At 43.1% G+C, this 23,275-nt stretch overlaps 6 protein-coding genes across 6 annotated transcripts; 1 reads left to right on the top strand and 5 right to left on the bottom strand.

Annotated features, from left to right (window-relative positions):
* Positions 1 to 6,966: 6,966 nt before the first annotated feature.
* LOC128296891 (uncharacterized) lies at positions 6,967 to 10,513 on the bottom strand. Its single transcript, XM_053032413.1, has 8 exons — positions 10,134 to 10,513; positions 9,960 to 10,056; positions 9,662 to 9,859; positions 8,785 to 9,593; positions 8,545 to 8,713; positions 7,704 to 7,844; positions 7,456 to 7,622; positions 6,967 to 7,381 (listed from the first exon to the last, which is right to left on the bottom strand). Exons 1-8 carry the CDS (start codon positions 10,401 to 10,403, stop codon positions 7,265 to 7,267), a joined length of 1,968 nt encoding a protein of 655 aa, XP_052888373.1. The 5' UTR covers positions 10,404 to 10,513; the 3' UTR covers positions 6,967 to 7,264.
* An 847-nt stretch (positions 10,514 to 11,360) lies between these two features.
* On the bottom strand, positions 11,361 to 12,098 carry LOC128298636 (probable tyrosyl-DNA phosphodiesterase). The gene has a single exon (XM_053034409.1). The coding sequence runs from the start codon at positions 12,096 to 12,098 to the stop codon at positions 11,361 to 11,363; it is 738 nt and encodes a 245-aa protein (XP_052890369.1).
* Positions 12,099 to 12,483: 385 nt separating this feature from the next.
* On the bottom strand, positions 12,484 to 14,779 carry LOC128296903 (probable tyrosyl-DNA phosphodiesterase). The gene is made up of 5 exons (XM_053032428.1): positions 14,703 to 14,779; positions 14,558 to 14,638; positions 13,432 to 14,491; positions 12,778 to 13,363; positions 12,484 to 12,694 (listed from the first exon to the last, which is right to left on the bottom strand). The coding sequence occupies exons 1-5, from the start codon at positions 14,749 to 14,751 to the stop codon at positions 12,566 to 12,568; spliced, it is 1,905 nt and encodes a 634-aa protein (XP_052888388.1). The 5' UTR covers positions 14,752 to 14,779; the 3' UTR covers positions 12,484 to 12,565.
* Positions 14,780 to 14,934: 155 nt separating this feature from the next.
* On the bottom strand, positions 14,935 to 16,212 carry LOC128298625 (mitochondrial genome maintenance exonuclease 1-like). The gene is made up of 3 exons (XM_053034399.1): positions 16,204 to 16,212; positions 15,333 to 16,099; positions 14,935 to 15,270 (listed from the first exon to the last, which is right to left on the bottom strand). The coding sequence occupies exons 1-3, from the start codon at positions 16,210 to 16,212 to the stop codon at positions 14,973 to 14,975; spliced, it is 1,074 nt and encodes a 357-aa protein (XP_052890359.1). The 3' UTR covers positions 14,935 to 14,972.
* Positions 16,213 to 16,449: 237 nt separating this feature from the next.
* On the top strand, positions 16,450 to 21,192 carry LOC128307893 (inositol polyphosphate 5-phosphatase OCRL). Its single transcript, XM_053045441.1, has 9 exons — positions 16,450 to 16,775; positions 17,580 to 17,760; positions 17,854 to 18,355; positions 18,428 to 18,587; positions 18,672 to 18,850; positions 19,090 to 19,447; positions 19,510 to 20,263; positions 20,358 to 20,591; positions 20,676 to 21,192. The coding sequence occupies exons 1-9, from the start codon at positions 16,698 to 16,700 to the stop codon at positions 20,846 to 20,848; spliced, it is 2,619 nt and encodes an 872-aa protein (XP_052901401.1). The 5' UTR covers positions 16,450 to 16,697; the 3' UTR covers positions 20,849 to 21,192.
* An 88-nt stretch (positions 21,193 to 21,280) lies between these two features.
* On the bottom strand, positions 21,281 to 23,223 carry LOC128297435 (retinoblastoma-binding protein 5 homolog). Its single transcript, XM_053033070.1, has 5 exons — positions 23,125 to 23,223; positions 22,634 to 23,061; positions 22,384 to 22,565; positions 22,187 to 22,306; positions 21,281 to 22,115 (listed from the first exon to the last, which is right to left on the bottom strand). The coding sequence occupies exons 1-5, from the start codon at positions 23,141 to 23,143 to the stop codon at positions 21,374 to 21,376; spliced, it is 1,491 nt and encodes a 496-aa protein (XP_052889030.1). The 5' UTR covers positions 23,144 to 23,223; the 3' UTR covers positions 21,281 to 21,373.
* Between the last annotated feature and the right edge of the window lie 52 nt (positions 23,224 to 23,275).

Here is a 23,275-nt window from a genome sequence, read left to right as displayed (position 1 = left end):
ACACCAAAGCATTTGAAGATCGAGCAAAACATATGTGCCAACTGTTTCTCATGTGTGGCAGAATTTTCAGAGGAAAATTTATTGTCTAGATCGAACGCTATATCGTGGCTCGCTAGAAGTGCAATATTCCATCAACACGCTCAAAACAGGCGGCCTAGTTTCAATCGGTAGAAGTAAAAACTGTGTACCAAAACAAGTCGTATTACAGGTGAGAATTGTTTACAGAAGGATGTAGCAGTGGGGTGAAGTTATAGGTGGACCGTTTTGAAATGTAGCTAGTACAAGGTATTGCAGATTTGGTACGGCCTTGATATTGTTCGTTGAACTAATCATCATACTTGGTATCGGAGTTGCTGCCTTTTTTCAAATTTGTAGCCCACTATGGAACTGTACGAAATTTTCAGCTTTTTGAGCTAAGAATATCATGTTTAAGTAGATACGATCGCTATGATTCGAGCACTCGTAATTTCGTCTTTTCGTACACCGCTTGCACGCTTCCTAATGGACTTTTTGGCTCAGACAGTGAAAGTGACAAACTGGCACGATCGCAGCGCCGTTTGTAGCTCTTTACGGTTGAGAACCTTTCTTCAAGGCAACCCGACTCCCCACATACTATATTCCACGCAATACTGCAGTATGTGATGCGTTTGTTTGTCTTTTGTACTAAAAAAGCATGAAGGTGCTTAGTGATACAGGGTGGTTCTTAAAAAGTTAAAGCAATGAGGAAGAAGAACCACCATGAGTCAACAAATTTAGAATTCAGATTTGCTGGTGTTTGCTTTTGAATGATCTGCAAAAAAAAAATAATTCCGGAAGGGATATAATTATTCGCCATTTGTTTTGTTTGCCGTTTGGTTTCACCGCCGACGTTTCGGAATGACGACGATGGCGAATTGAAAAATCATTCCACACGAACTTACATTTCCGAATGACGGTGAAGTTGCACAATTTTACCACAATGAATTTCGTTTGGGAAGCCAACTGCAAGTTCCAATGATCGAACGGATTCGATTGATCGCTCACTGGTGCTAAAGTGTCTATAATTTTCCTCTCCCATTCTCGCTGTCCAATTTGGGCGAATTATGAACCAATCGTCCTGTGAGTGTAGCTGCCGTTTTGATTGACGTTTAGCTGGTGCACTACTATGTGAGTAAGTAGGGGAAAAAGGGCACTATCATCAGCTTTCACACCGGAATGGTTCGACACTGCGGAGTGGGACCCCGTTTGTAAGGGTGTAGAAAACCGCTACCGGAGGGCGGTGTGTTTAATTGCACAAAACAATTATTTTTGCACACTTTGTGAGTTTTACAGGAGAACCAGAGATTAACCTGTATCTTGCACACAGCATGCCTAGCAGCCCTCTGCATGTGATCAGGTTTCGTTCGCACTCCGTTCGTTCGATGGTAAGGAAGTACAGCTTTCGGTTAGTGATAGGTGCGCCATGTGTACCGTATTTCTTGTGCGTTTTTGGTTTATTTTTTCGTTTCTTGATTTCACTGGTGTTAGTGATCACCGCACGATCACCGTTTGCACGCACGCTGAAAAACAGCAAGAAAGAAATGGGAAGGGCCCCCGCCCAGAGGCAAGCAAAACTGCCAACGGTGACGGTGATACGTGATCGGCACGAAATCGGAAGAGAAAGGAGGAAATCTGACAGAGTTTGGTATGCCGACTCAGTACGTACTATGAGGACGGTGAAGGTACACCTACCGTTGTTGCTTACACCAGCGCTACCAGCATGGTGGTTTGGTTTAAACGAACAAAACGATTTTGCCTAAACCTTGGGAGAGGCCGAAACCGGGGAACTTAGCCGCGAAGTCGGCTACAAGTGAAAACTTTACCACGGCGATTGGAGAGGCAACAATGCGTCCACAGGTGGATGCTGCTGGTGGTGTCAAGCGGATGGAAAGTAAAACAGAAATAGTAACCAAAACAGAATCGAAAGAAGAAAGAGAAATTTACAGATAGACCGAGAGAGAGAGAGAGTGAAACTGATGAGCGGGAAAGAAATAATAATGAAGAAATAACACATCGTAAATATAGTGGAAGAGCATAAGTGTTGGAAAAAGAAAACACAAAAGAAAAGCGAAATAAAAACACAACAAATATATAATTTTAAAGAAGTTAAAACAAACAAACGAAAGATGATTCAAACACTGCTAAATTAATAAATTTCGATTAGTCCACGTAACTTCGAGTTGATTACAACGCTGGTTAGACGTAAAGCAGATAATTGTAGCGCAAAATTGAAGATCTGCTCCATCTGGTGCTCGTTCCAGTAAATGAGCCCGTGTAATTCCCTTATGAAGGACACCAGTAGTACATAATTTTGGAATCACACCAATACGCTGACACGGTTCTAGATAACACGCTAAATATGTAATCACTTCGTGCTATCTTTCTGTTGCTATATTTTCTAAAACACAATTTTATACCATTCTGGCTAACACCAAGAGAATTCTGAACCTACACCCCTCACTAAACCATCATACACACGAAACAAAAAAAGAAACACACAACTATAAACACGCACACATTATTTGCTGCAAGTGCCCAAAACAACTGTCCAACAGGTCAACCATCGACAGGTTGATCAGATGGCAGAGGTACAATCTATTTGCGCGCGTTCCCTCCAATCTTGCTGTCCCATTGGGGTAGTGCCATCCTTCCCGAACCATTTGCCCAGCGGTGCAGAAAATCTCCCTGCAGCCAAAATTGTGCTGCAAAACAAAACGCTTAACAAAACCGCCAACCACACTTCACACAGCACACGTACGATACGATTTACACCACGCAGAATTGCACACATCCAACACAAACACACCGGCACGTGGTTTGGAAATTTCTTTTCACGATTCCCCGTGTGAAACGGGTAACGATTTCACTACGTACACGATTTCACGTACGAGCAGAAGCGCCAACGGCGGACACTAGAAAACCACAACCGCGAGCGACCAGATTTACGGCCGGACTGCCGCTCAAAGCCGAACGCGGTGCGCGTGCAAGTCTCGCGCGAGATTTGAACTCGCGGTTGCGAGCGGTACGCCTCGGGCCCGCAGAGCAGAAACATCGTACCATGGCTTAAGCCGCCAGGTAACGCATGGTAAAGCTGGTTTAGCGCCATCACTAACTGCTAGCAAAGAGTACGAGCGAGAGAAAGGGAGAGAATAATCGGGTGGGCGATCATCATCCACACGCAAAGCGATTAAGAGATCGTGCAGAGAAAGAGACAGTAAGCAGAAGGCAGAGAAATAATGACAGAGCGAGCGAATCGATCAAACAGAGATCGACGATCGTTGAACAGAGTTGTAATTTTCCGTTTAGTTTCCCATTGCGACATCCGCTAGTACACAGAGAATAAATTAGTAATGCGACGCGCTTCCGTGGAACTTTAAAGCTTATTAGTACACATTGCGTTGATAACGAAAGTTTTGTCGTTCTATTCCGTTGTTGAGTATATTTCGGTAGTACCTCTCGCAAACATCTGCACAACGTTGACCTTCATTTTTGTGTGCGCTCATTGATAAGTTGTTAATTTGATTAGAGCCTTACGTCCAAGACTGTTGCAGTGCGATTCCAGATCTTTTTACGTGTGTTTGCCATTGAAAGCGAATGCATGAATGTCAGTTGGTCACAGGTGTGGTACACTAAACAGAATTGAAGTTGTGGAAGTCACGGAGCATTATTGTTGTTTGCATCCCAACTACTACGATGCACACTCCATGTTATTTACTTTCCACACAGTTATCTTGACAAAAGTCTGAAGATTTTATACGGACCAGGGCCAAAAATGGTCTTCTTCTTCTTTATCGGGACAAAAACCTCAATAGATCTAGGAAGAGATGCCTGCCATTTCTGGCTTTCTGAGAACTTTATTTACCCGTAGTCTGGATAGCACGGGGGATTAGTCCGGAAAGGATTTTGGTCCGGTCCGTGCGTGCGAAGACCAGCGCCACTACCATCCTAAAGACCAAAGATGCTAAGAGCTATTCATTTCAACCTCAAAGTGATACTAACTTTCAGAAGTTCTCGACCCTTGCAACAAATCCTGTGACAAAATTACATCACTGTGTTCAAAGTGTTACGGTAAAAAAAAATTATCTCACGGCTGTAACAAGCACAACATTCCACTGCCCGTAGCGAATGGGTTCATCTTTACAATTGATGATGGTTTGTTCCGGTTCCGCCAGATCAAATAACTGCTCCCAGCTGTCGGCTGGTCATATCAAACGTAACCAACCAACAGCGTACAAATCGTTCGTGACAAACGAAGCGGAAAAATGGAAAAGTACCTTTCATCATCACACCTACGAAGTGATCTGGTTCGACATGTTTCTAAAGCTATGTACGAGACTTTGCCTATGCGGAAAATGGCAACGCTACGGATTATGCAATTGTTACAGGCAATATATTTGTTTTCCCGAGCATTGCAAGGGTTTAGACGCTGGAGCACAATACTCATTTTGTATTATGATTTTCTCATGGTGAATTTAAAAAAAACCGTCCGGTTGTAGTTGCTGTACAGAGTAATGCTTGATTTTGAATGTCAACTCCAACTTCAAGGTACAACAAACAACCACGCGCCCTTGGTCATGTTCAAAAGCGTCCGAAACCGGCACAGTTCTCGAGAGACGACATCCCATCGATGTCGTGTGCATCATTTCAAACGACCTTCAATGAAGGTCCGATGCATGAAGCATGAATCGATCCGTGCAGGACAGGTTTCTATGCTAACACTTTCCCTACCTTCCGAACGCGGCCCTTCACAGTGGGTTAGTCGTCGTGCCCACGAATAACCCTCCACGCGATGCATCTCGCTTTCGTTCACAGCGTCCAGGTTGTTGAGCGCGTTAAAGAAGATGCTCGAAACCGGTTAACCAACATCGGATAAGGCGTGCTTACCCGTTCGGTTGCCTTACTGCCTTCGATAGTGCGTGATCATGCGATCGCGGACAGGCTCTTATCTATTTCGTTTCACTTTATACATCCTGCGTTCGCATGAAGCGTATGCCGCGTGAGACATGTTCGTCATTTAATAACGGTCTATTATAGCGACATTCGATTAGTCTGACCCAAGACAACCGAGAAGGAGGAGGATTGAGACATGCGATGACTTACGTTTGCAAGCACATGTTCCGGTGCGGGTTGTGCGCACATGCCTGCAAACACGGTAATTTTATGTCTCTCCCAATAGAACCATTTTGAAAATCGTATTGAAGACAAAAAAGAACAACCTAAAGGAATAAACAAAAACGCTGCTTTCCGCTACACAAAAACTATAATTTCAGCCTTTTGTCGTCTTTGAAATTGTGGGGATAGTATTATTAGGAAAGGATGATCCGGCAATTCCCCATCCTCAGGTCACGACGTGTTCTGACCAAGTCTATGACGTTCATGAATCGGGATTTTTATGCCATCATCTTGTTTACCTGTTTAATTGAACTTCATGTCCATATTACCGGGAGCAAGGTTCGATTGGGCCTTATACTGCAAAAGAGGATTATTAAAAGTGGAATGACGGCATGATCGGATGTGGTTTACCATTTTAGATTAAACTGCACGTCGTTACCTTATGAATCCAATCCATTTTTTTAATTCATGAATAACGGCCAGGCCGTATTATTATATGAATTCCAATTAAACCTTTGAAAAACTATACGAATGAAACGTGGAATAAAAATGAGTTAAAGTAACTTTAATCACATGTAGTTACATCACATTCTCCTCCTTTCTACCATTCCGAAGCAACTACGAATTGCGGCAATGCGTGTGATTCTCCACCAGCTAGCTTTAATTTACAATCATTCAGGCTCTAGCATCTATATCTCTAAGTAAATTTAATAAATTGTGCGTTCTGGTACTCTTATTTCATTTTGATTAGTTTGTTCACTATTCCGTTTATATCAAACACCTTGCTCATCTTGTTTCATCCATGTCATGTGTCAGATACAGAACAGAGTGTTTTGTTGATCGTTTAGTATTTCATCAAACTACTAAAAAAAGCTGATCGTCCACGTGCTTTTGATTCTTCTTATTGGTGTAACGGCCTACTAATCAATAGGGGTCATAGTAACCTATCTCATAGGCTTATTATTTCTAATTTACTAGACTTAATTTACCGCCTAGCTGAGAATAGTCAAAATTCTTGCTACGGGAAGGGGGATATGGTCCGGATGGGATTTTGGACCGGTCCTGTCGTGTGAATGCTGGCGATGTTACCAATACACCACCGACCCCTTGCTATTTCTTATTTTTATTGTCTACTTCATATCCGTTTAGATCCAGTTACTTAACAGTCATTTCCCGAGTTACGCGACACTCGAGTTACGCGAATCTCAAAATTATTACAGTTCGTATAATTTTGTATGTAGAATCGAATTTTTTATTTGTTAAATTTCAAATTTTCCCAAAAATACGGTACATTTTAATATTATGAACATTATTTTGGTTAAAAATAGAAACGATATTATAAAGGGAATTCGAGTTACGCAAATTCCCCTGGCACGCATTATTCGCGTAACTCGGGAAAAAGACTGTATTTGATGATCTGTTGCCTTATACGTTCTATGAAGATTATGACCTTAACATTCTGTCAAGTCCGTAGTCAAGTCCGTTCTAACTGGAATTACCTTAATGCGAGCCGCTGGACCACACAATTCGCCTTCACAATCATTGCTTTACTTTTAATGTAGAACGTAAGTGTAAATAAATCTGAAGAATTCCTATGTTTTTAAGAACGGATTATGGCGAAATCCGTTTCAAGCACGTGGTGATGCACTTCACGATATACCGAACTTGATTTAACATCTTAAAATTTACTGTGCCTCCTTACGGGCAGACCCTTCGGCCATATGTGCTTTGCTTTTCTTTTCGTTAGAGCGGCTTGGTCGTATCTACTTATTTCACACACGTTATTGCTTCGCGGGAACGGTCCGGATCGGATTTTCTCTCGGCCCAGTCCGTGTGGGTCTGGTGTCGCTACCCGATACACCACCGGAATGCGGCATGTGGTTCACTTTTGAGGCAGGTCCAATTAGTTGTCGATTCCATTTTAGTAATAAAACATGAAATGGACAAATAACTGAGGTTTGATCATCTTTATTACATAACCAAATACCGCAACATTATACAATGCATTCTGTGCAAATAATCAATTACAGAAATTGTCCTCGTGCGCTGCAATGACTAAAGTTTACGCGAATCTAACGCTATATATATATATATACTTTCCGTAGGTTGCCTTCAAGAAATAAACCATTGAACTTCACGGTTTGGTGAATCCAATTGCAAGCACGATCAGTACAGCAACCATCATGAGTCGATTCAGAATGCAGGTCACTTCGTCCCATCGAACGTTTTTGTGCTCTAACGTGTTATAGTTCTACAAATTAGTAACGAAAACAATTTGTTTTAAAAAGGATGAAATATTTTTCAGTCATGCTGAATAGCACTCACACTCCTTTGATCCATAGCGAGCGCAAACCGTAGGGCTGGGAAGGTTATAACTCGCCCAATCCAGGAGCCTGGTGGTATGTTAGCGCGTGTTCTCTTCAACCACATCTCGATAACGTACAGAATGGTCGAAATTGAGTAGAAAACAAGTGACCACTGGAAAAAGATGTCTGATAATAAGAAAGTAAATTGGATGTGTATGAATAGTGGAGTTAGCTTTCGGTATATCCCTCATAATGTTGGATTTTTACATAGTTTTGGTACTCCAGTACGTGGTACGATGGCAGAAAAGCTTAAAAACGTATTAAGCAATATGATCAAACCAAGCGAGTTGAGCAGCAGTCGCGATCGCCCATCGACGATGAAAGAAATGGATATCAGCAAGTTGCCCACTGCAATTTGAAGTATAATTGTGTTATAGAATTCATCAGGAAACGACAACTAAAACCTATGTTATTAGATATGCATGGTGAGTTTTTATCATTTCCAAACGTGTGTAATTTTATGGCAAATGCTTGGGCTTATACTTATCAAATTAGGAAACACGGAATGTGTGATGCATCATGTACTGTTTGGAAATGTGTCAATTGATATCCTCAAGCGAGAAAAAAAAACTACTCCAAAAAATCGAATAAAATTTAATTATTAATTATTGAATAACGCTTACGTTGACGCCAATGGACACGAGATGATACTTCTTACCACAATATATGGAACATACAATATATGGAAGTAAGCACTAAGGGATTTTTAAACGCTATCATTAATATTTATGAAAAATGTATTAGCTTTTTCTATCCCGATTCCTATTGTCTTCGGAACAACAGGATCTGTATTAAATCATTATCTCTTTTGAAATTAGATCCGTTCACTGAGACCGTCTTCCAAAAGTATTTGAAGAGAAATATTCGAAGAGAGCAAGTGATTTTTTCAAGAAAATTCTACATCAATTTAAAAGATGCAGCAGTAGTGGGATTTTAAATATTTTTCATCGGTGATACGATGTTAACTTTTACGAAATCAACATTTTTTTTTAAATAATTAACTGCTTAATGGAATACATGAAACACCTGGACAGTTGCTTAAACTCACCGAAGTACGATGGATGGATCGAAACGGAATGTATATCACTTTTCCGGCTCATTTCGATGTGCAGCTCGAGAATTGGTTGCTGTCCATATGGCGTAATGCTCCGTTCCGTTTCATGCTTGCCAATGGACTTGAGGGACCATTCCGATTGTTCGAAATTCGGATCAAATCGCTATATAACGAATGAATGATAAGGATCAGCTACATGTTCGAATGGACACACCTACCTACAAACACACTTACTATACTTCCCATCGTTAAACGTATAGGTACATTCCTTTCATGGCTAGCCGCCAACAGTTGAAGCTTGCAGGTGTTAGTATCGTACGGCCACCGGTAACTCTCCGAAAGAGTACAGAAATTGGTCCACGTAAAATCCAAGATTTCGACACCCGTAAAACCGTCATCCGTGAGGTAGCACATGAAGGACGTTCCCGTAAACATGCTCAACGTTTCGAAGGACGGCATCCAGACCATGTGGCAGACGTCGCCAACAAACATTGTATTGTCGAAGTGGGATGCATTCCAGCTGTAGCGTTGATCTTCCCAGGACAGGCCCATGGATCCCGAAAGCTCGATCTGGTTAGTTGTCTGGTCGTAAACGAATCCTTTTACGTACATGTGTTGAATTTCGACGCCCGTAAAATTATCCGGTGGGTCAATCCACAGCGGAACACTCATCAAATGGTTCAGCAAGCGTTGCTTACCATCGTACTCTTGCTCTAGTTCGTTACCGTCAATCATCACCGTACCGTTGGTAGCGTTTGAAGGCAGTGGACAATCATAGAACCATTTTGCCAATGCTGTTCCCCACGTAGTGAAACTGACGTATCTAAACTCACTGGCATTCTTGATCGGCATAATCGTTTCCATGAATGGTTCGTCCGTAAGATTGCCAGCGTATATCCTGATCTGGCCATTTGAATAGATACGTACCCGTACCGGAAGTGGTTCAATAGGTGACAACAACCCGATACTCGCCTTCGTTCTCAACGGAGATCCCTTCTGGCCGAAACGTATCTGTGAAAATGTATTTCCACCACCACCGAGTACTAGAAGAGAACAAAAGGGCGCATCATGTAGATGATAGCATAATGAAAAGGGTTCCGCTAATGTTTACCTATTTCCACCGCAGTCCCCAAAGTTTTGTTCTGTTCCGACAGCAGGATATGACCATCACGAGCGGCCAACACGTACACTTGCAGGTCGACCATCAGATCGGGGTCAGTTAGATTATGGTGCTGTAGTTCATGTAGCTTGAAAAATGCTCGATAGTTGTACCCGTTGATAGCATTGTGCTGCTTGCATTTATGCAATTCTATGCCGTTAAGGTCAGCGGCGGGATTGTTGATAAGGAAGAGATTAATAGAAACGAATTTTTAGCAAACCCTTTGGATGTTCTCGTCGACACCACTCACCGTCAAAGCTGACATTGTATCGCGTGTCGGCGTAGCATTCGATAGTAAGGGCCAACATCAGCATCGCTCCCAATACGGTAGGGATTGTGTGACTCATCTAAGCAAATCATAACACGATTAATAGTTTCTATCACAGCAAAGACAGCTATAGCGAATATGCAAATTTCAACTTACTGCAGGAAATGTTCTTCTAACGTCACCAGTGCGTGTCATGGGGTTTTGCCAACTGAATGCTTGGTAGCTAAGAAACCCACGCTGCGGCTCACATTTGTGGCTTATGATTTGTGATAAGAACGATCCGAGCGCATTCCGTACAACGCATTCCGACGCGAAGAATGGGTAAAAGAAGGACAAAAAAAGCTCAAAACGTAAGAGAAGAAAAGGGCATCTGTGCCGTACCACCCACCAGGGGTTAAAGATTATGTACAGTGTCGCAAAGTGCATGCATCGCTTAAGGTTTACGTTCTTAGTGATTAAACGTGGCGTGGAAGGAAAGAAAAAAATCTAACTTATATCCTAGTAATATACTTAATAGCTTTAAAATTTTTAGTTAATCCGATTCTGTTTCATCTCGAAGAAAATCGATGAAAAATGGAGTGTCCCTTGGAGCATACGGAACGATTGGCACATCGTAAGGCATTGGAAATTGGGGATGCTTGCCGTTTGAATGCAACGGTAAGAAGTCTTCGTTCAACTGAAATATTAAATTTTAATTATTCTAAATTCTGTTTTCATCAAGCACATCATAATGTCGTCTACTTCTCGTCTTACCAAAATCTTGGGAAGGAACAGTACACCTGCCTCGTAATTATTTATATTCAAAAGATCGCCATATCGATCTGTACCCCAAGCTGATTTAGAAAAGTTGGCCGATGTGAGCAGAAACCACTGTACACCCTCGTGCGACCAACGACAGTAAGTTTTAATATGCGGGACCGCCTTATTCCGATGCCGTGCTTGACTAAGCCACTGGTACAGATAGTTTTTTATCCATTTCTGCCTATCGTGCTCTTCTTCCGAATATCTCAAGCAACTACCACCCTCCAAGCCATCGTGACTATTGCATACGTTTGCATAGGTGGGAAAGATAATACGAAAGCCCGGCAACAGACGAACGTTCCTGTGTGCACTGTCCTTGGAAAAATTGGTCAAAATATTTCGTTGGATCCATGATTTCGGCGATCTTCCGAAACAGCCAAGCGCTGAGCTTTGTGCTATTAGCGGAAATGATTTATCTATCGGAGTTGCGTGTTGTGAAAGAAGGTAGCCCATTCGTGGATATCCCCATAAGGGACCCTGGGGAATGTAATGTTCACCACATGGAACCGATGCAACAAGAAAAACTCTGCAAGGAGAAACATTTCTACTTCAACTATCACATTCTAAAAGAGTAAGGGGAACTTACTTTACGTCCGAAAAGTCCGTTTTTCTTATTCGTTCCATCCACGGTTGTAGCTGGTGCAGTTTGTACGCATCTAGATAATTCAGCAGGCTTGTACGGAACTCGGTTCTGCTTTCACCGTACGTTGTGTCTGACCCCTCCGGTACGGCGGGTAATCTTGGACTAATCCAAAGCCCTTGTATACGATTGTACCAATCGTTCTCGTACAGATTGGCGGTCGAAATGACGACACGCATCGAACCGTCACGATATCCGTAGAGGCCCATCTTGGTGTGATGGACACCGAACGGTGTCTTAATCTCCACTTTCAATGCAGTAACATTAGGCTTCTCTTGTGAAACCGTACTCAACTCGGGTGTTTCATCACCATGCAGTACAAGTAGAGGGACATTCTGGTAACCTGCCAAGGAGTAATGTTTTAACAGCCAATCGATATCGACCAAGTAGTTCATCTGCAGCGAACATTCCAGCTCCCCCAGACTCGGATCAAGCAGTTCTTGGAAGGTGATGGAGAGTGGTTCCGTATGCGTAGGTTGAGAATCGGTTATGGTGGTTAGGAAAAAGTTATACGGGGCAGCTGCAGCCAGTTTGTCAGCCATCCGACCCCGCGGCGCTACGACGAAGAAAAAGTCTTCGGATTCATCTTCCTTTGAAACACTAGAGCAAATTTCAACGTTAGATGAGACATCTAACTCAGCGACACCAATTGATAGTTCGTTTTCTTGCGTGCTTTCCATCGTTGTAAGTAGTTAGTTATTGTTTAAGGAATGAATAGGTTACTACACGCAAATTTACAAGCTCCGTAAAAACTGGACCAAAACAGTTAAAATTTTGAGTACATTACAAACACGGTATGAACTGAATAACAGACACACCTTGAAACCTGTGAAGTACTGGTAATCTCAAAAGAATGTTATCGATTGTTATAACACATTAAGAGTTTGATAAGAATCTTTCACTTAGATAACGAAACGTTAACACCACACCACGATGCATTTGTATTTTTTTCTTTTCCAATCATTCACGTTTTATCCCTCAGTATTCGATAATTTCGGTATTCGGTAATTTAAATTAAGTACGAATCCCGGATATTTTTTAACAAGAACTATTTATATTGAAGTAGCATTTTAGACAAACATTGCAAGAACATACTTTAAGCACAAAACTCAGATTCTCAATTACTTTAGAATTTTTAGCAGATATTCTATTGTTGCAAATAGTCCATGAAAAAGGGAGTGTCTTCTGGAGCATATGGAATGATTGGGATATCATAAGGCATCGGAAACGGTGGATGTTTTTTGTTTGAATCCATGGGGAAAAAATTTTCGTCCAACTGAAATTATGCAAATTACCCATACAAAGAACGTATCAATGTCAAGACTTGAAAACGTAAATTAAACCACTGACACAACTTACCAACATCTTCGGTAGGAACAATACGCCCGCCTCATAGCTATTAATCCGCAGCGGTTTTTCGAAGCGGCCCGTCTTATTGTAAACACCCCAGGCCGCTTTAGACAGATTCGCTGAAGTAAGCAAAAACCAATACAATCCTCGATGGGACCAACGGCAGTAAGTCTTTATGTGCGGCATCGCTTTGTTCCGATTCCGGGTTCGACTACACCACTGGTGCAAATAATCCTTCAGCCATTCTTGCTTCACATGTGTATTCCTTACGTACGGTAGGCAACCTCCACCGAGCAAACCGTCATGGCTTTGGCGCACGTTAGAGTAACTGGGATAAATCATCCGAAAACCAGGCAACCGTCTTATGCCTACCGGAGCACTGTCTTTCCGGAAGCTTGCCATGATTTCTCCCAATACCCACGATTCGGGCGAAGGCCCGAGGCTGCCAATGCTTGAACTTTGGGCAACCAATGGGCAAGCATCATCAATTGGTGCGGCATGCTGAGATAGCACAAAGCCTAAACGCGGATGTCCCCATAAGGGACCCTTCGGAGTATTCGTGTGACCACCGGGAACAGAAGCAATAAAAAACACTCTGAAAGCATATGTAAAACATAGAACATGGAACGCGTTTACTATACACGAATCGAAACTTATACTTACTTTACATCTGAAAAGTCCGTTTTTCTTATTCGTTCCATCCACGGTTGTAGCTGGTGCAGTTTGTACGCATCTAGATAATTCAGCAGACTAGCGCGAAAATCGGTTCTGCTTTCACCGTACGTTGTGTCAGACCCCTCCGGTACGGCTGGTAATCTTGGACTAATCCAAAGCCCCTGTGTACGATTGTGCCAATCGTCCTCGTACAGATTGGCAGTCGAAATGACGACACGCATCGAACCGTCACGATATCCGTAGAGGCCCATCTTGGTGTGATGGACACCGAACGGTGTCTTAATCTCCACTTTCAATGCAGTAACATTAGGCTTCTTCTGCGAAACCATCCTCAACTCGGGTGTTTCATCACCGTACAGTACAAGTAGAGGGACATTTTCGTAACCAGCGAAAAAATAATGTGCCAACAACCAACCGATATCTACCATAAAATTCATCTGCACTGAACATTCTAACTCGCCTAAGCTAGAATCAAGTAGCTCCTGGAACGTTATGGAAAGTGGTTCCGTGTGTGTGGGCTTGGATGCAGTGATGGTGGTCAGGAAAAAGTTATACGGAGCGGCTGCAGCCAGTTTGGCAGCCATCCGACCCCTTGGAGCTACCACCGGAAAGTAGGAATTTATGTCACGTGGTATTGCCTGTTTCAATGATATTCCTGTATCGGTAGTAGTGTTGGAAGATGGCCCGTCTTTTTTGACTGGAGCAACTGTTTCTGGCGGTTTATCTCTTTGCGTGGCCTGCATTTTTGCTCTACGTTCTGCAAACAGTGATTCAATCGTATTCATATTATCTTTCCCGGGGTTGGAAGGTTTTGGATCCATCTTCGTAACACTGCTGGTGCAGGCAGATGAAGTCGTGGGAAGCGGTTGTGTAGAAGTGGTCGGTTCCACTTTGAGTTTCTTTTCTGGATTTATTGAATCGCACGAGAGATGCGGAAACAAGCTGGATACAATTTTTAACTGCTCTCCAAACACGCTTTTGTGTACTTTCACATCGTCGGGTATTTCAACCATTGAGAAGGATACGGCCTTGGTAAGCAATTTTTCAACTGCAAAAGTTAATATGAAATGTATTAGATATCGCGTTTGCACAATCGACCGGTAGTATTGCTCACTGTGTGGATGAGAATATTCACGGAAATGGACTGGATTCACACGATAGCATTCACCTCCATACTGGCATTCTTTCGTCGGTGCTGTCGGGAATACAAAGTGTAAACGCTTTTACATATATATATTTGATTGGTGCACTCGGTTTACCATTGGAAATCATTTTTCTTTTACTATTTTCCATAACAAAACACAACATCCATACAGGCAAATACAAGCAACAAAGCGGTTTTCGAATCTTGACGTACGGCAGTGCTGCCAAATGCGTTTGGCAAAAACGAAATGTCAGATGGTGGCGCCTTTTTTTGAAAATCAGCTGATTTGCTAACCACCCGTAAAAATATTAAAGCTTTATATATAATTAAACTTAAACACAGGCACTTTTATTGGTACCTTAAAATAATGTGCTACACATTCTTTTCAAATCGGTTCTGGTAAAGTGCCATCTCTATAACGCGTCCAATATTCTTGCAAGCGATGCAACCACAGCTGCCAATATAGCCGCATTTTATCCTCATCAAGAATGTGAACATTTGCAGGTTTTCCGCTTGTATATGCAACAAATATCGCTCCACGTTGTATGGGCGAATCACAAAGGCCTCTGTTTGCTTGCAGCGCACCCATGTACGCACACAATTGTATCGGTGCATCGTAGGTGGCTCCTACGCTAGTCTTCGGATTGTCCGACGTTTTCCATTCGATGATATGGCATTTGCCTCTGCGGAAGAGAGTTTACTGTCAGTAAAGAGCAGGCGCACTACACCAGTACACAGTTCTTACTTTATTGAGGTAATGCAGTCCACTACGCCGTTATAGTGCAGATAGGGATGATATAGCTTCTCCTCAATCATCTTCGCCGGTCGTTCAACTTCCTCTAGCGCTCCACGAACACTTTTCCACAGTACGCCGGTTTTCTCAATCATTTCATCTGAAGGATCACATCCAGATAACCATGTCTCCAGCGTAGTATGCAATGTACTTCCACGCGTGAATATGTCCTTTTGCAGCTGTTGGAATCCTGCTTCGCCCAGCTCAGCAATTTTAGTTGCTTTCCATCGTAGCAGCGCCTGTCTTGATGCCTCCGGTAGAGTTGCCGATAGTACCCGATTAACCGAGGGTGATTTGTACTCTTCACTTTCGTATTGCTCATGAAGTATCCATTGTTTATCAATGATTCCGTTTGCACTTGGAACGATCGGGAACTTAGTGATGCGTTGTAGTTCCGCCTCTGTGAATGGAATCACCAGCCCTGGTGATATGCCAGTACTTTGAACCAATGCATTTGAGTTGGGGGTTACCCGTGACACGTTGCGGGTTTGCCAGTATATCTCGGATGAATATTCCGTTTCAAGCGCCTGAGCATTTGCATTTGCTTCCTTATCTATTTGCATGGGTTTGGGTTTCTTTTTAGCCGGCTTTACTACCGCCCCAAACAGCGCTTTGTTTTCATAGTTTAATCGTTTGATAACATCCGCTCTCGACGATTTAACGTTTGCACTTTTCGTAGCCGTACTCAAGCTGCGGATAAAGTTTAATATTAACATTTTCTCTCGCGATAAAAAATTACGAAACAAATCGCAGCCACCATGAAAATGGTTTGTCTGTAAACAATTAAACCTAACTGTGGGTCAAGTGACCGGACAGGACATACCAGTGACATTTTATGAGAAATTTTTATTTACATTTCTTCATGATAAAACAAAACTCATATCGCAATGCAAATCGAGAGGACGCATATTATAAATTTTAATTTTAATTGAGTTATATTGCTTTAAAAAAATCGAAGCTAAATTGTACCGTAGTATCAAACTTGTAATCATAAACACATCACTGGAAACCGTCGATCTTGTGTCAAAGTTGCGCAAATAAAAAAACACGCAACTCCAACAAAATACGAAGCCGTAGAATCAACCACGAAAATTACTGTCCCGCTTATCTTTCCCTTAAATGTTTGCGATGTTAAGCAACAATGTTGTTTTTATCCACGCGTAATACAAACCATAAGCTTTCTGAAGTGCCCTTTTGTGGAATAACGTGTTGAATTGGCTGTGGTTTTTTGTTTAGACAGGGTAAGGCGTACATAAGCCTGCAGCACCAGTGTTCAGTTTTTCCGTGGACCCGTATTATACTTATACGAATGTGAAAATGAACAGTGCGAATCATGATTCGATTATTATCCGAACGGTGACACAAAAGTTCCGGGAAGGAGAGTCCGTGCTGGCTGTATCCTTTTCAGTGAAAACAAAATGTAAATCTAAATAATCTTCCTATCTGCAAACGCATTGGACCAAGAATAATAACTAGCTGTTTTTTTACAGTTGTTAACGATAAGAAATCGAAATCGTTTTTACCGCACAAACGCATGCTCTGTTCCATACAAAATACTTTTTGCTGTTTGTAGAATGAAGCAATGTGTTTTGGCCATTAATAAAAAAAAAAAAAATACTTCCGTTGCAAGCAGCCTTACCGAAAGATTGCGATTTCGCTTTACGCTACCCAACCGAATGCAATTCGCATTGATGGTTTGTTTACTTTTTGGCAACGATAAGAATTCTTGAGGGAGGGACAAATGAACCCTAGCTAAGGGAAAGTTAACTGTGTGGCAAATCAGAAAAAACTGCAAAACGAAAGCGAAGCATTTGCGGTTTTTCATTTGTGTTCGATCTAGGCAACCGCAAAAGCAGGGTTGGTTCTTGCGTTTTAGGGGCCTGTAACTTACTGAACCATCACATAACATACGTGCTCTGCTACCTTGGAGATTGGGTTGGATTTAATATTTCGAACACTCAAACCTGTTGGCAGCTTCGAAATGGGTTCTCAGTTTGATGACGCACGATATGCCGTCCCAAACATATATAAACATTGCGTGCGATTCATTTGGCATCTGGTGGTCTGGTCATAGAAAAACGCAAAAAAGAGTAACGATAGCATAAGCATATTTGTCAAAACATATGGCACCCTTTTGCCCGAAGCTGGATTAGTTTATTTTCCTTCACCAGTAGATCAAACAACGACGCTTGATTGTAGATACTGGCGGCTTACCAAATCGTCGGCAATAACTTCCAAAACAGGCTGCTCGTAACAGTCAGTTCCAGCGAAACGGCGGCCTTGTTTTCATTTTCGGTTTCGCGCGAACCCCCGGAAAGCATATCCGATCTGACGATAGTTGCTGTTTTCCCTATAAATGAATCATTTTTCGTCAATACAGGCAAGTACGCTAGGCGCAAATTTCACGTTTCATTCTCACGTTCCTATTTTCCCGCCCCGTGATAATTAGCTACATTTTATCATGCTTTTCTAGATTCCGGTTTCGGTTCCGTGTCCAGCCATCAGTTCACCGTGTACTCGGAAAGCCAACCGACCACCTACTACTATCACGCAACCGATGAAATCAACGCAGCAAAAGAACATTTGTTGACCAGCCTCAAAAACCTGAAAGCTGTTCCGGTACATTCGCCGGCTGCATACGATTGGTTGCATTACTACAAGCCAGCGGACGAACGTGCCGGGCTGTTAGCCATCGATCGCAGTGTGGCGGACGGTAGCCAAGCGCCAAAAACACGCGATGCAAAGTTTCGAGAGGAACTCGAACGACGACGGCATGAGTACACCGTGTATGAACCCTACCACGTGTATACTGCCACCTGGAACGTTAACGGACAAACGTCCGAAGCGATCGAACTACCAGAATGGCTCGCTACGACCGACAGTCCACCCGATATCTATGCGGTTGGTTTCCAAGAGATCGAATGGACTCCCGAAAAGATTCTGATGAATGAAACAAAAGTTGATCGAACATGGGTGTAAGTGAAAATTTGGTCGCTTGACAAAACGCATCCTTCCTTTAACATTTTCATCATCATCTCTATTCGTAGCGATAAGGTTATGAGTGGTCTGCATAAGGGAGCCGTCTATACCGAGCTCGCCTCGGTACGGTTGGTGGGCATGATGCTAACCGTGGCTGTTAAAAGTACGATCTATCCGAAGATAAACGATTGCCTCACGTCTGCCGTCGGTACTGGCACGTTGAAATGGGTAAACAAAGATGTCATTTCCTGTGCAAACCGATGTACTGCATGAATCAGCTCTAATCAACATTATCGATAATCTTTTTTTTAGGGCAATAAAGGTGGCGTTGGAGTGAGCTTCAAATTGAACGAAGCCCTTTTTTGCTTCGTTAATACGCACCTGGCCGCGCATACGCAGGAAGTGGAGCGAAGAAATGACGATCATGACGACATCATACGACGCATGTCCTTCGACAATGGTTTTCGAATGCGTTCGATCGACGAACATCAGTAAGTATGAAATGGTGAGAGGACCAGTGGGACGGCCTGTTTGCTTATCAATCAATACGGCTATTGGGGAAAAGTAGATAAAACTCATGTTCGTTTTGTTGATACAAAACGATTGTACAAACAGAATTTTTATCACTGGTATGGCACTATTGCGATACAATTAATCTTTGATTCGATTGCTCTATAATCGTGGGTTTTCTTCGATACCGCTTCGTTCTTTCGTTTTTTTTGCATTTTAGTCACATATTTTGGATCGGTGACTTAAACTACCGTCTAGATGGCCCGGAAGTGTCTCAGGAGTATGTCAACCGGAAGGATCGTGACTACAACCAGCTTTACCAGCACGATCAACTGTACGTGGAAAAGCGTCGGAACCGCATCTTCCGCGATTACAAGGAGGGTAAAATTCTATTTCCACCAACGTATAAATATAACCCCGGTACGGATGAGTGGGACAGTAGCGAAAAAAGTCGTACGCCCGCCTGGTGCGACCGTATATTGTGGAAGGGCCAACGAATGGAGCTGTTCCGTTACCATAGCGTGATGCAGTTGCGAAAAAGTGACCACAAGCCGGTGTTTGCGGATTTTAAGGTCGAGGTGAGTAACATTCGCTGAAAGTTTTGGATGTTGTCTCCTAATTTCTTATTGTTCCCTTTCAGGCCCAAGCAAAGGATCAAGCGAAGCTTAAAAAAATAAGCGAAGAGGTGCTGAAAACTGTCGACAAATATGAAAATGACAATCAACCACAGATTACGGTGGAACAGACGGATCTCGATTTTGGTTTAATCCGGTTCAACGAAAAGTACTCGCGCGAGCTGCTGGTTGCGAATAATTGCCACCTGCCGGTACGTTTCCGGTTCGCCTGCAAGGACGATCGGAATAGTCAGGTGTGTGAAGATTTCATTCGCATTAGCCACAGCAACGGTGAACTGTTGACCGGAAACAGCTTAAGCATTCGCATCGACATACTGGTAGATGCACCGGCCGCATCACGCATGCTGCGCAAGCTTAAGGACGCCCAAGCCGGCTCTAAGATACCGCTCGACATACTGGTACTGCACGTGGAGAATGGACGGGACATATTTATCACCATATTCGGCGAGTACAAACCGAGCTGCTTCGGTGTGTCGCTCGATACGCTGATGAAGCTGAACAAACCCGTATCGATGTACGCAATTCACGAGCTGGTATCGTTGGATCACGAGGAAAAGCTTATCGATCTGGTTGGGGATGATGTCGGGGGTAGTAATCTTCGCTTTCCGCGCGAAATCTGGCGCCTGGTGGATAATTTGCGCAAGATGGGGATGCAGACACCGCAATTATTTACGCTAGACAGAAAGTTAGGCCAATCGGATGCGGCTAATCTGCTCGAAATTCGCGACTGGTTAGACAGTTGGTCAACGGATGAATTTCGTATCCTTTTATAATGTTCATTTTGTTTTTGGGAGTACAAAGGTCACTACTATTATGGCAAAGCGTTATCCTTAACGAAGATTTATGATTCTAGCCGGGACACCGCACGCGACAGCGGAAGCGGTTTTAATGATGCTGGAAGCCCTGCCGGAACCGGTAGTCACCATCAGCGAACGGGAGTGTATCATTGCGGCAGACAACTTTGAGCGCTGCAAGGAGTTGCTGCGGTCCAAGCTGAAGTCGGTAAACCGAATTCTTTTTCTGTACATTTGTCTTTTTTTACAGGATTTATGGAACGTTAATAAATCGCTCCGGATCGAAACGATCGGTAAGGAGAATAAGTAATGGTTTTTGATATTAATGAAGATCATTATATTAATGATATGTTGCGATTTTTTTTTCCTTTCTTTAGCGGGCTTATTTGGGCGGATAATGATTCGCAGTCAGTTGCCAGCAAAGCCGGAGTTTAGCAACAGTATTTATGCCTATTCCGAAGATGAACGAGATCAGCGAAGACGGTTTATGATGACACTACTTAAAAACAATGTGCGAGATTTTGCCCGTCAGGAAATGAGCACCTACTAGGGTAGTGCTGTGTAAGCATATTTAGCATTAATGTGTGAACTTTCGGTAGGGCCTTCAAAAAAGAATCGGAGAAATAATTGCCCAGCTGAACAGGAGGAAACGGGGAAGTTCAATACGACACACTAAGAGCAATAGTAGCGATTACACTTGATGGATCCATGTTATGTGATTACACTGTTGATGGATCCATTTGTTAAAACAACAATCTTATATCACTTCACACTGATACTCCTTCACCAGGCGAACAATTTTGTATTCAAAAAGCGCAGTTCAGGACTATTTAATAACGAAATTATCCCGCCGTCGTCGCCATAGTAATTGAAGTAATACGGCGAGTATTGTGAATGGTGGTGTTTTTTTTTGTTATTAATCCCGTGTATTATGGAGGAAGAGTGCGAAAAAAATGAAATGATGAAATATGAAACTACTTACACGTATTTTGTGTGTGTGTTTTTTATAAGACTTCATGTTGTTTTCACTTAGACCACGATTTACCAATCGTAACGTAATAGAATAAAGAACGGTTCATTTCCGAGGGCGTCCGGCTGCTTTTTTGCTCGTGGTCGACTGTTTGTCTTTGTTCGTTTTGTTCTGCAACAATGGATGTACATCGTCGATAGGTGCATTATCGAGCGTAATATCGTACTGGCTCGTTTTGCGCTTTTTCATCGACGGTTCGTTTTCCTTCATCGAATCCGGTCCACCACCGAGTCCTCCCACGGAAGCCCCGAATCCACCGCCTCCACCACCAAGCGTATCGTTATCCTGTGAACCCCAACCATCCTCTGGATCTTCCACTTCCGGGGCCATCGGTAGAAACTGTAGCGCGTGTTCATCCTCGTACTCCTCGTCGGAGCTACAGAACGCGGCAATCGGTTCCGCGGAAACAACGTCCACCTCAACCTCTTCGTCTTGTTTCGATTCCGCCGCCAAATCGACCGACTTGTCCTCGTCGGTAATGTCAAACTCGGATTCACGCTCCTCGTACTCAACGTTTTCGTCCAGCTCCTTAAAGTCGGGTGCAAAAGCGGACCAGTTTTCTACCTGGTTCTGAGCCCAAATAGACACCAGTCCGGAGCTGATGCTGGCAATTATCGGCCGCACTGGATGCCAGACAACGTCAAGCAGCAGTTCACCCTTAGTACCATGCAGGATTTTTACCAGATTTCCGATCGATTTCTCCCACACGTAGAGGGCGTGCTGGCGGGCACTACCTGCACAAATGTATTCACCATCACCCGAAAAACAACACTTTTTCCACGTTGTCCTGTACATGAAGGAGAAACAGTTTAATGTCTCACCCTAGAATCGAAAAGCGTTACCGCAGATGATACGAACTTGTTCACCAAATCTTGTAGCTTCTGTATCGGTTCCGGTTCGCCGTCCTTCCCGCACGTAACCACTTCCTTGGAATCATACACGCGAATGACACGATCGGAAGTATTCACCAAAAAAGCTCTGCAAACAAAACGCAAATATCGTTACAATTACTTTCCATTAGTTGGCGCGCCACAAACCGCCTTTTTTCAACTTACTCTCCTCTTCGGGCAAATTCTATGCTCTTGACGGCCGTCACGCTGGAGCTACCCAAGACGATCTTAAAACTGGCGACAATTTCCAGCGTGTTAGCATTCAGCACAAGAATTTTTCCTTTCGCATTGCCTGTGTATATGTGTTCTCCACGACGATCGAATGCAGCAACAATGTTCAAATCACCCTGCAATAGCAAACATTAAGCATAATGTTATGATAGACCTGCTTCTCATCACATCACTCGTGACTTACATCATTATCCAACGGTAAACACTCGTGCTTACCACCGATATCAACCAAAATCGCAGCGTAGCGCATCGGACAAACCAAGAATTTGTTATCGTTCCGAGGATGGAACTGAACCTTCAGAATCGGCGACGGAAATCGATACTTTTGCTCGCAATCACCGCTAAGCACGTCCCAGATGCAAACGTTGTTGTCGGTCGATGCGGACAGTAGCTTGTGGCCATTGCGCGACCAACACAAACTGCATACCGGATGCACATGGGCGGAAATGATCTTTGCGATGCCGCGCGTTAGGAAGTCCCATATCACCACGCGTCCATCGTTACAACCTACAGCTAGCAAGGTGCCATACTTGTTAAAAGCGCACGTTACCGCCAGCGAGATGCAATCCAACGAGCCATCGAATTCTTCCGGGTAGTTTTGGCCGAACGATTCTGTGGAATAAACAGAGACAATCCCATTAGCAATTGTCCATTAGATAACACCACGTCCCCTACCAAGCAATTCTAGATTCATCGCTTTTTCATGCGGATAGAGCACGTTTTATCCAGAGATCACAGAAACACGAAGAATCTAGCTTTTCGCTTCCTTTGCGACGGAACAAAACAATATAAAAACGCTAAGTGATGTAAACAAACGCTTGGCGCC

Source organism: Anopheles moucheti, chromosome 2 (genome assembly GCF_943734755.1).
Source record: "Anopheles moucheti chromosome 2, idAnoMoucSN_F20_07, whole genome shotgun sequence".
In the NCBI taxonomy this organism is placed as follows: Eukaryota; Metazoa; Arthropoda; class Insecta; order Diptera; family Culicidae; genus Anopheles; species Anopheles moucheti.
The sequence above is the reverse complement of the archived record's forward strand: the minus strand, read 5'-3'. Positions and strand labels throughout refer to the sequence as shown.

Coding starts and splice junctions, on each gene's coding strand:
- LOC128296891 (XM_053032413.1), bottom strand. CDS start 10,403: ATGCACTTTGCGACACTGTACATAATCTTTAACCCCTGGTGGGTGGTA. Junction 10,057..10,133: donor TTAGAAGAACATTTCCTGCA/GTAAGTTGAAAT, acceptor TGATTTGCTTAG/ATGAGTCACACAATCCCTAC. Junction 8,714..8,784: donor GTTTAACGATGGGAAGTATA/GTAAGTGTGTTT, acceptor TTCGTTATATAG/CGATTTGATCCGAATTTCGA.
- LOC128298636 (XM_053034409.1), bottom strand. CDS start 12,098: ATGGAAAGCACGCAAGAAAACGAACTATCAATTGGTGTCGCTGAGTTA.
- LOC128296903 (XM_053032428.1), bottom strand. CDS start 14,751: ATGTTGTGTTTTGTTATGGAAAATAGTAAAAGAAAAATGATTTCCAAT. Junction 14,639..14,702: donor AAGAAAAATGATTTCCAATG/GTAAACCGAGTG, acceptor TATTCCCGACAG/CACCGACGAAAGAATGCCAG. Junction 12,695..12,777: donor TGTTCCTACCGAAGATGTTG/GTAAGTTGTGTC, acceptor GCATAATTTCAG/TTGGACGAAAATTTTTTCCC.
- LOC128298625 (XM_053034399.1), bottom strand. Junction 15,271..15,332: donor GACTGCATTACCTCAATAAA/GTAAGAACTGTG, acceptor TCTCTTCCGCAG/AGGCAAATGCCATATCATCG.
- LOC128307893 (XM_053045441.1), top strand. CDS start 16,698: ATGAACAGTGCGAATCATGATTCGATTATTATCCGAACGGTGACACAA. Junction 16,776..17,579: donor AAGGAGAGTCCGTGCTGGCT/GTATCCTTTTCA, acceptor GCTTGATTGTAG/ATACTGGCGGCTTACCAAAT. Junction 17,761..17,853: donor ATCATTTTTCGTCAATACAG/GCAAGTACGCTA, acceptor ATGCTTTTCTAG/ATTCCGGTTTCGGTTCCGTG.
- LOC128297435 (XM_053033070.1), bottom strand. Junction 22,566..22,633: donor GTTTACCGTTGGATAATGAT/GTAAGTCACGAG, acceptor TTGCTATTGCAG/GGTGATTTGAACATTGTTGC. Junction 22,307..22,383: donor GAATTTGCCCGAAGAGGAGA/GTAAGTTGAAAA, acceptor TTTTGTTTGCAG/AGCTTTTTTGGTGAATACTT.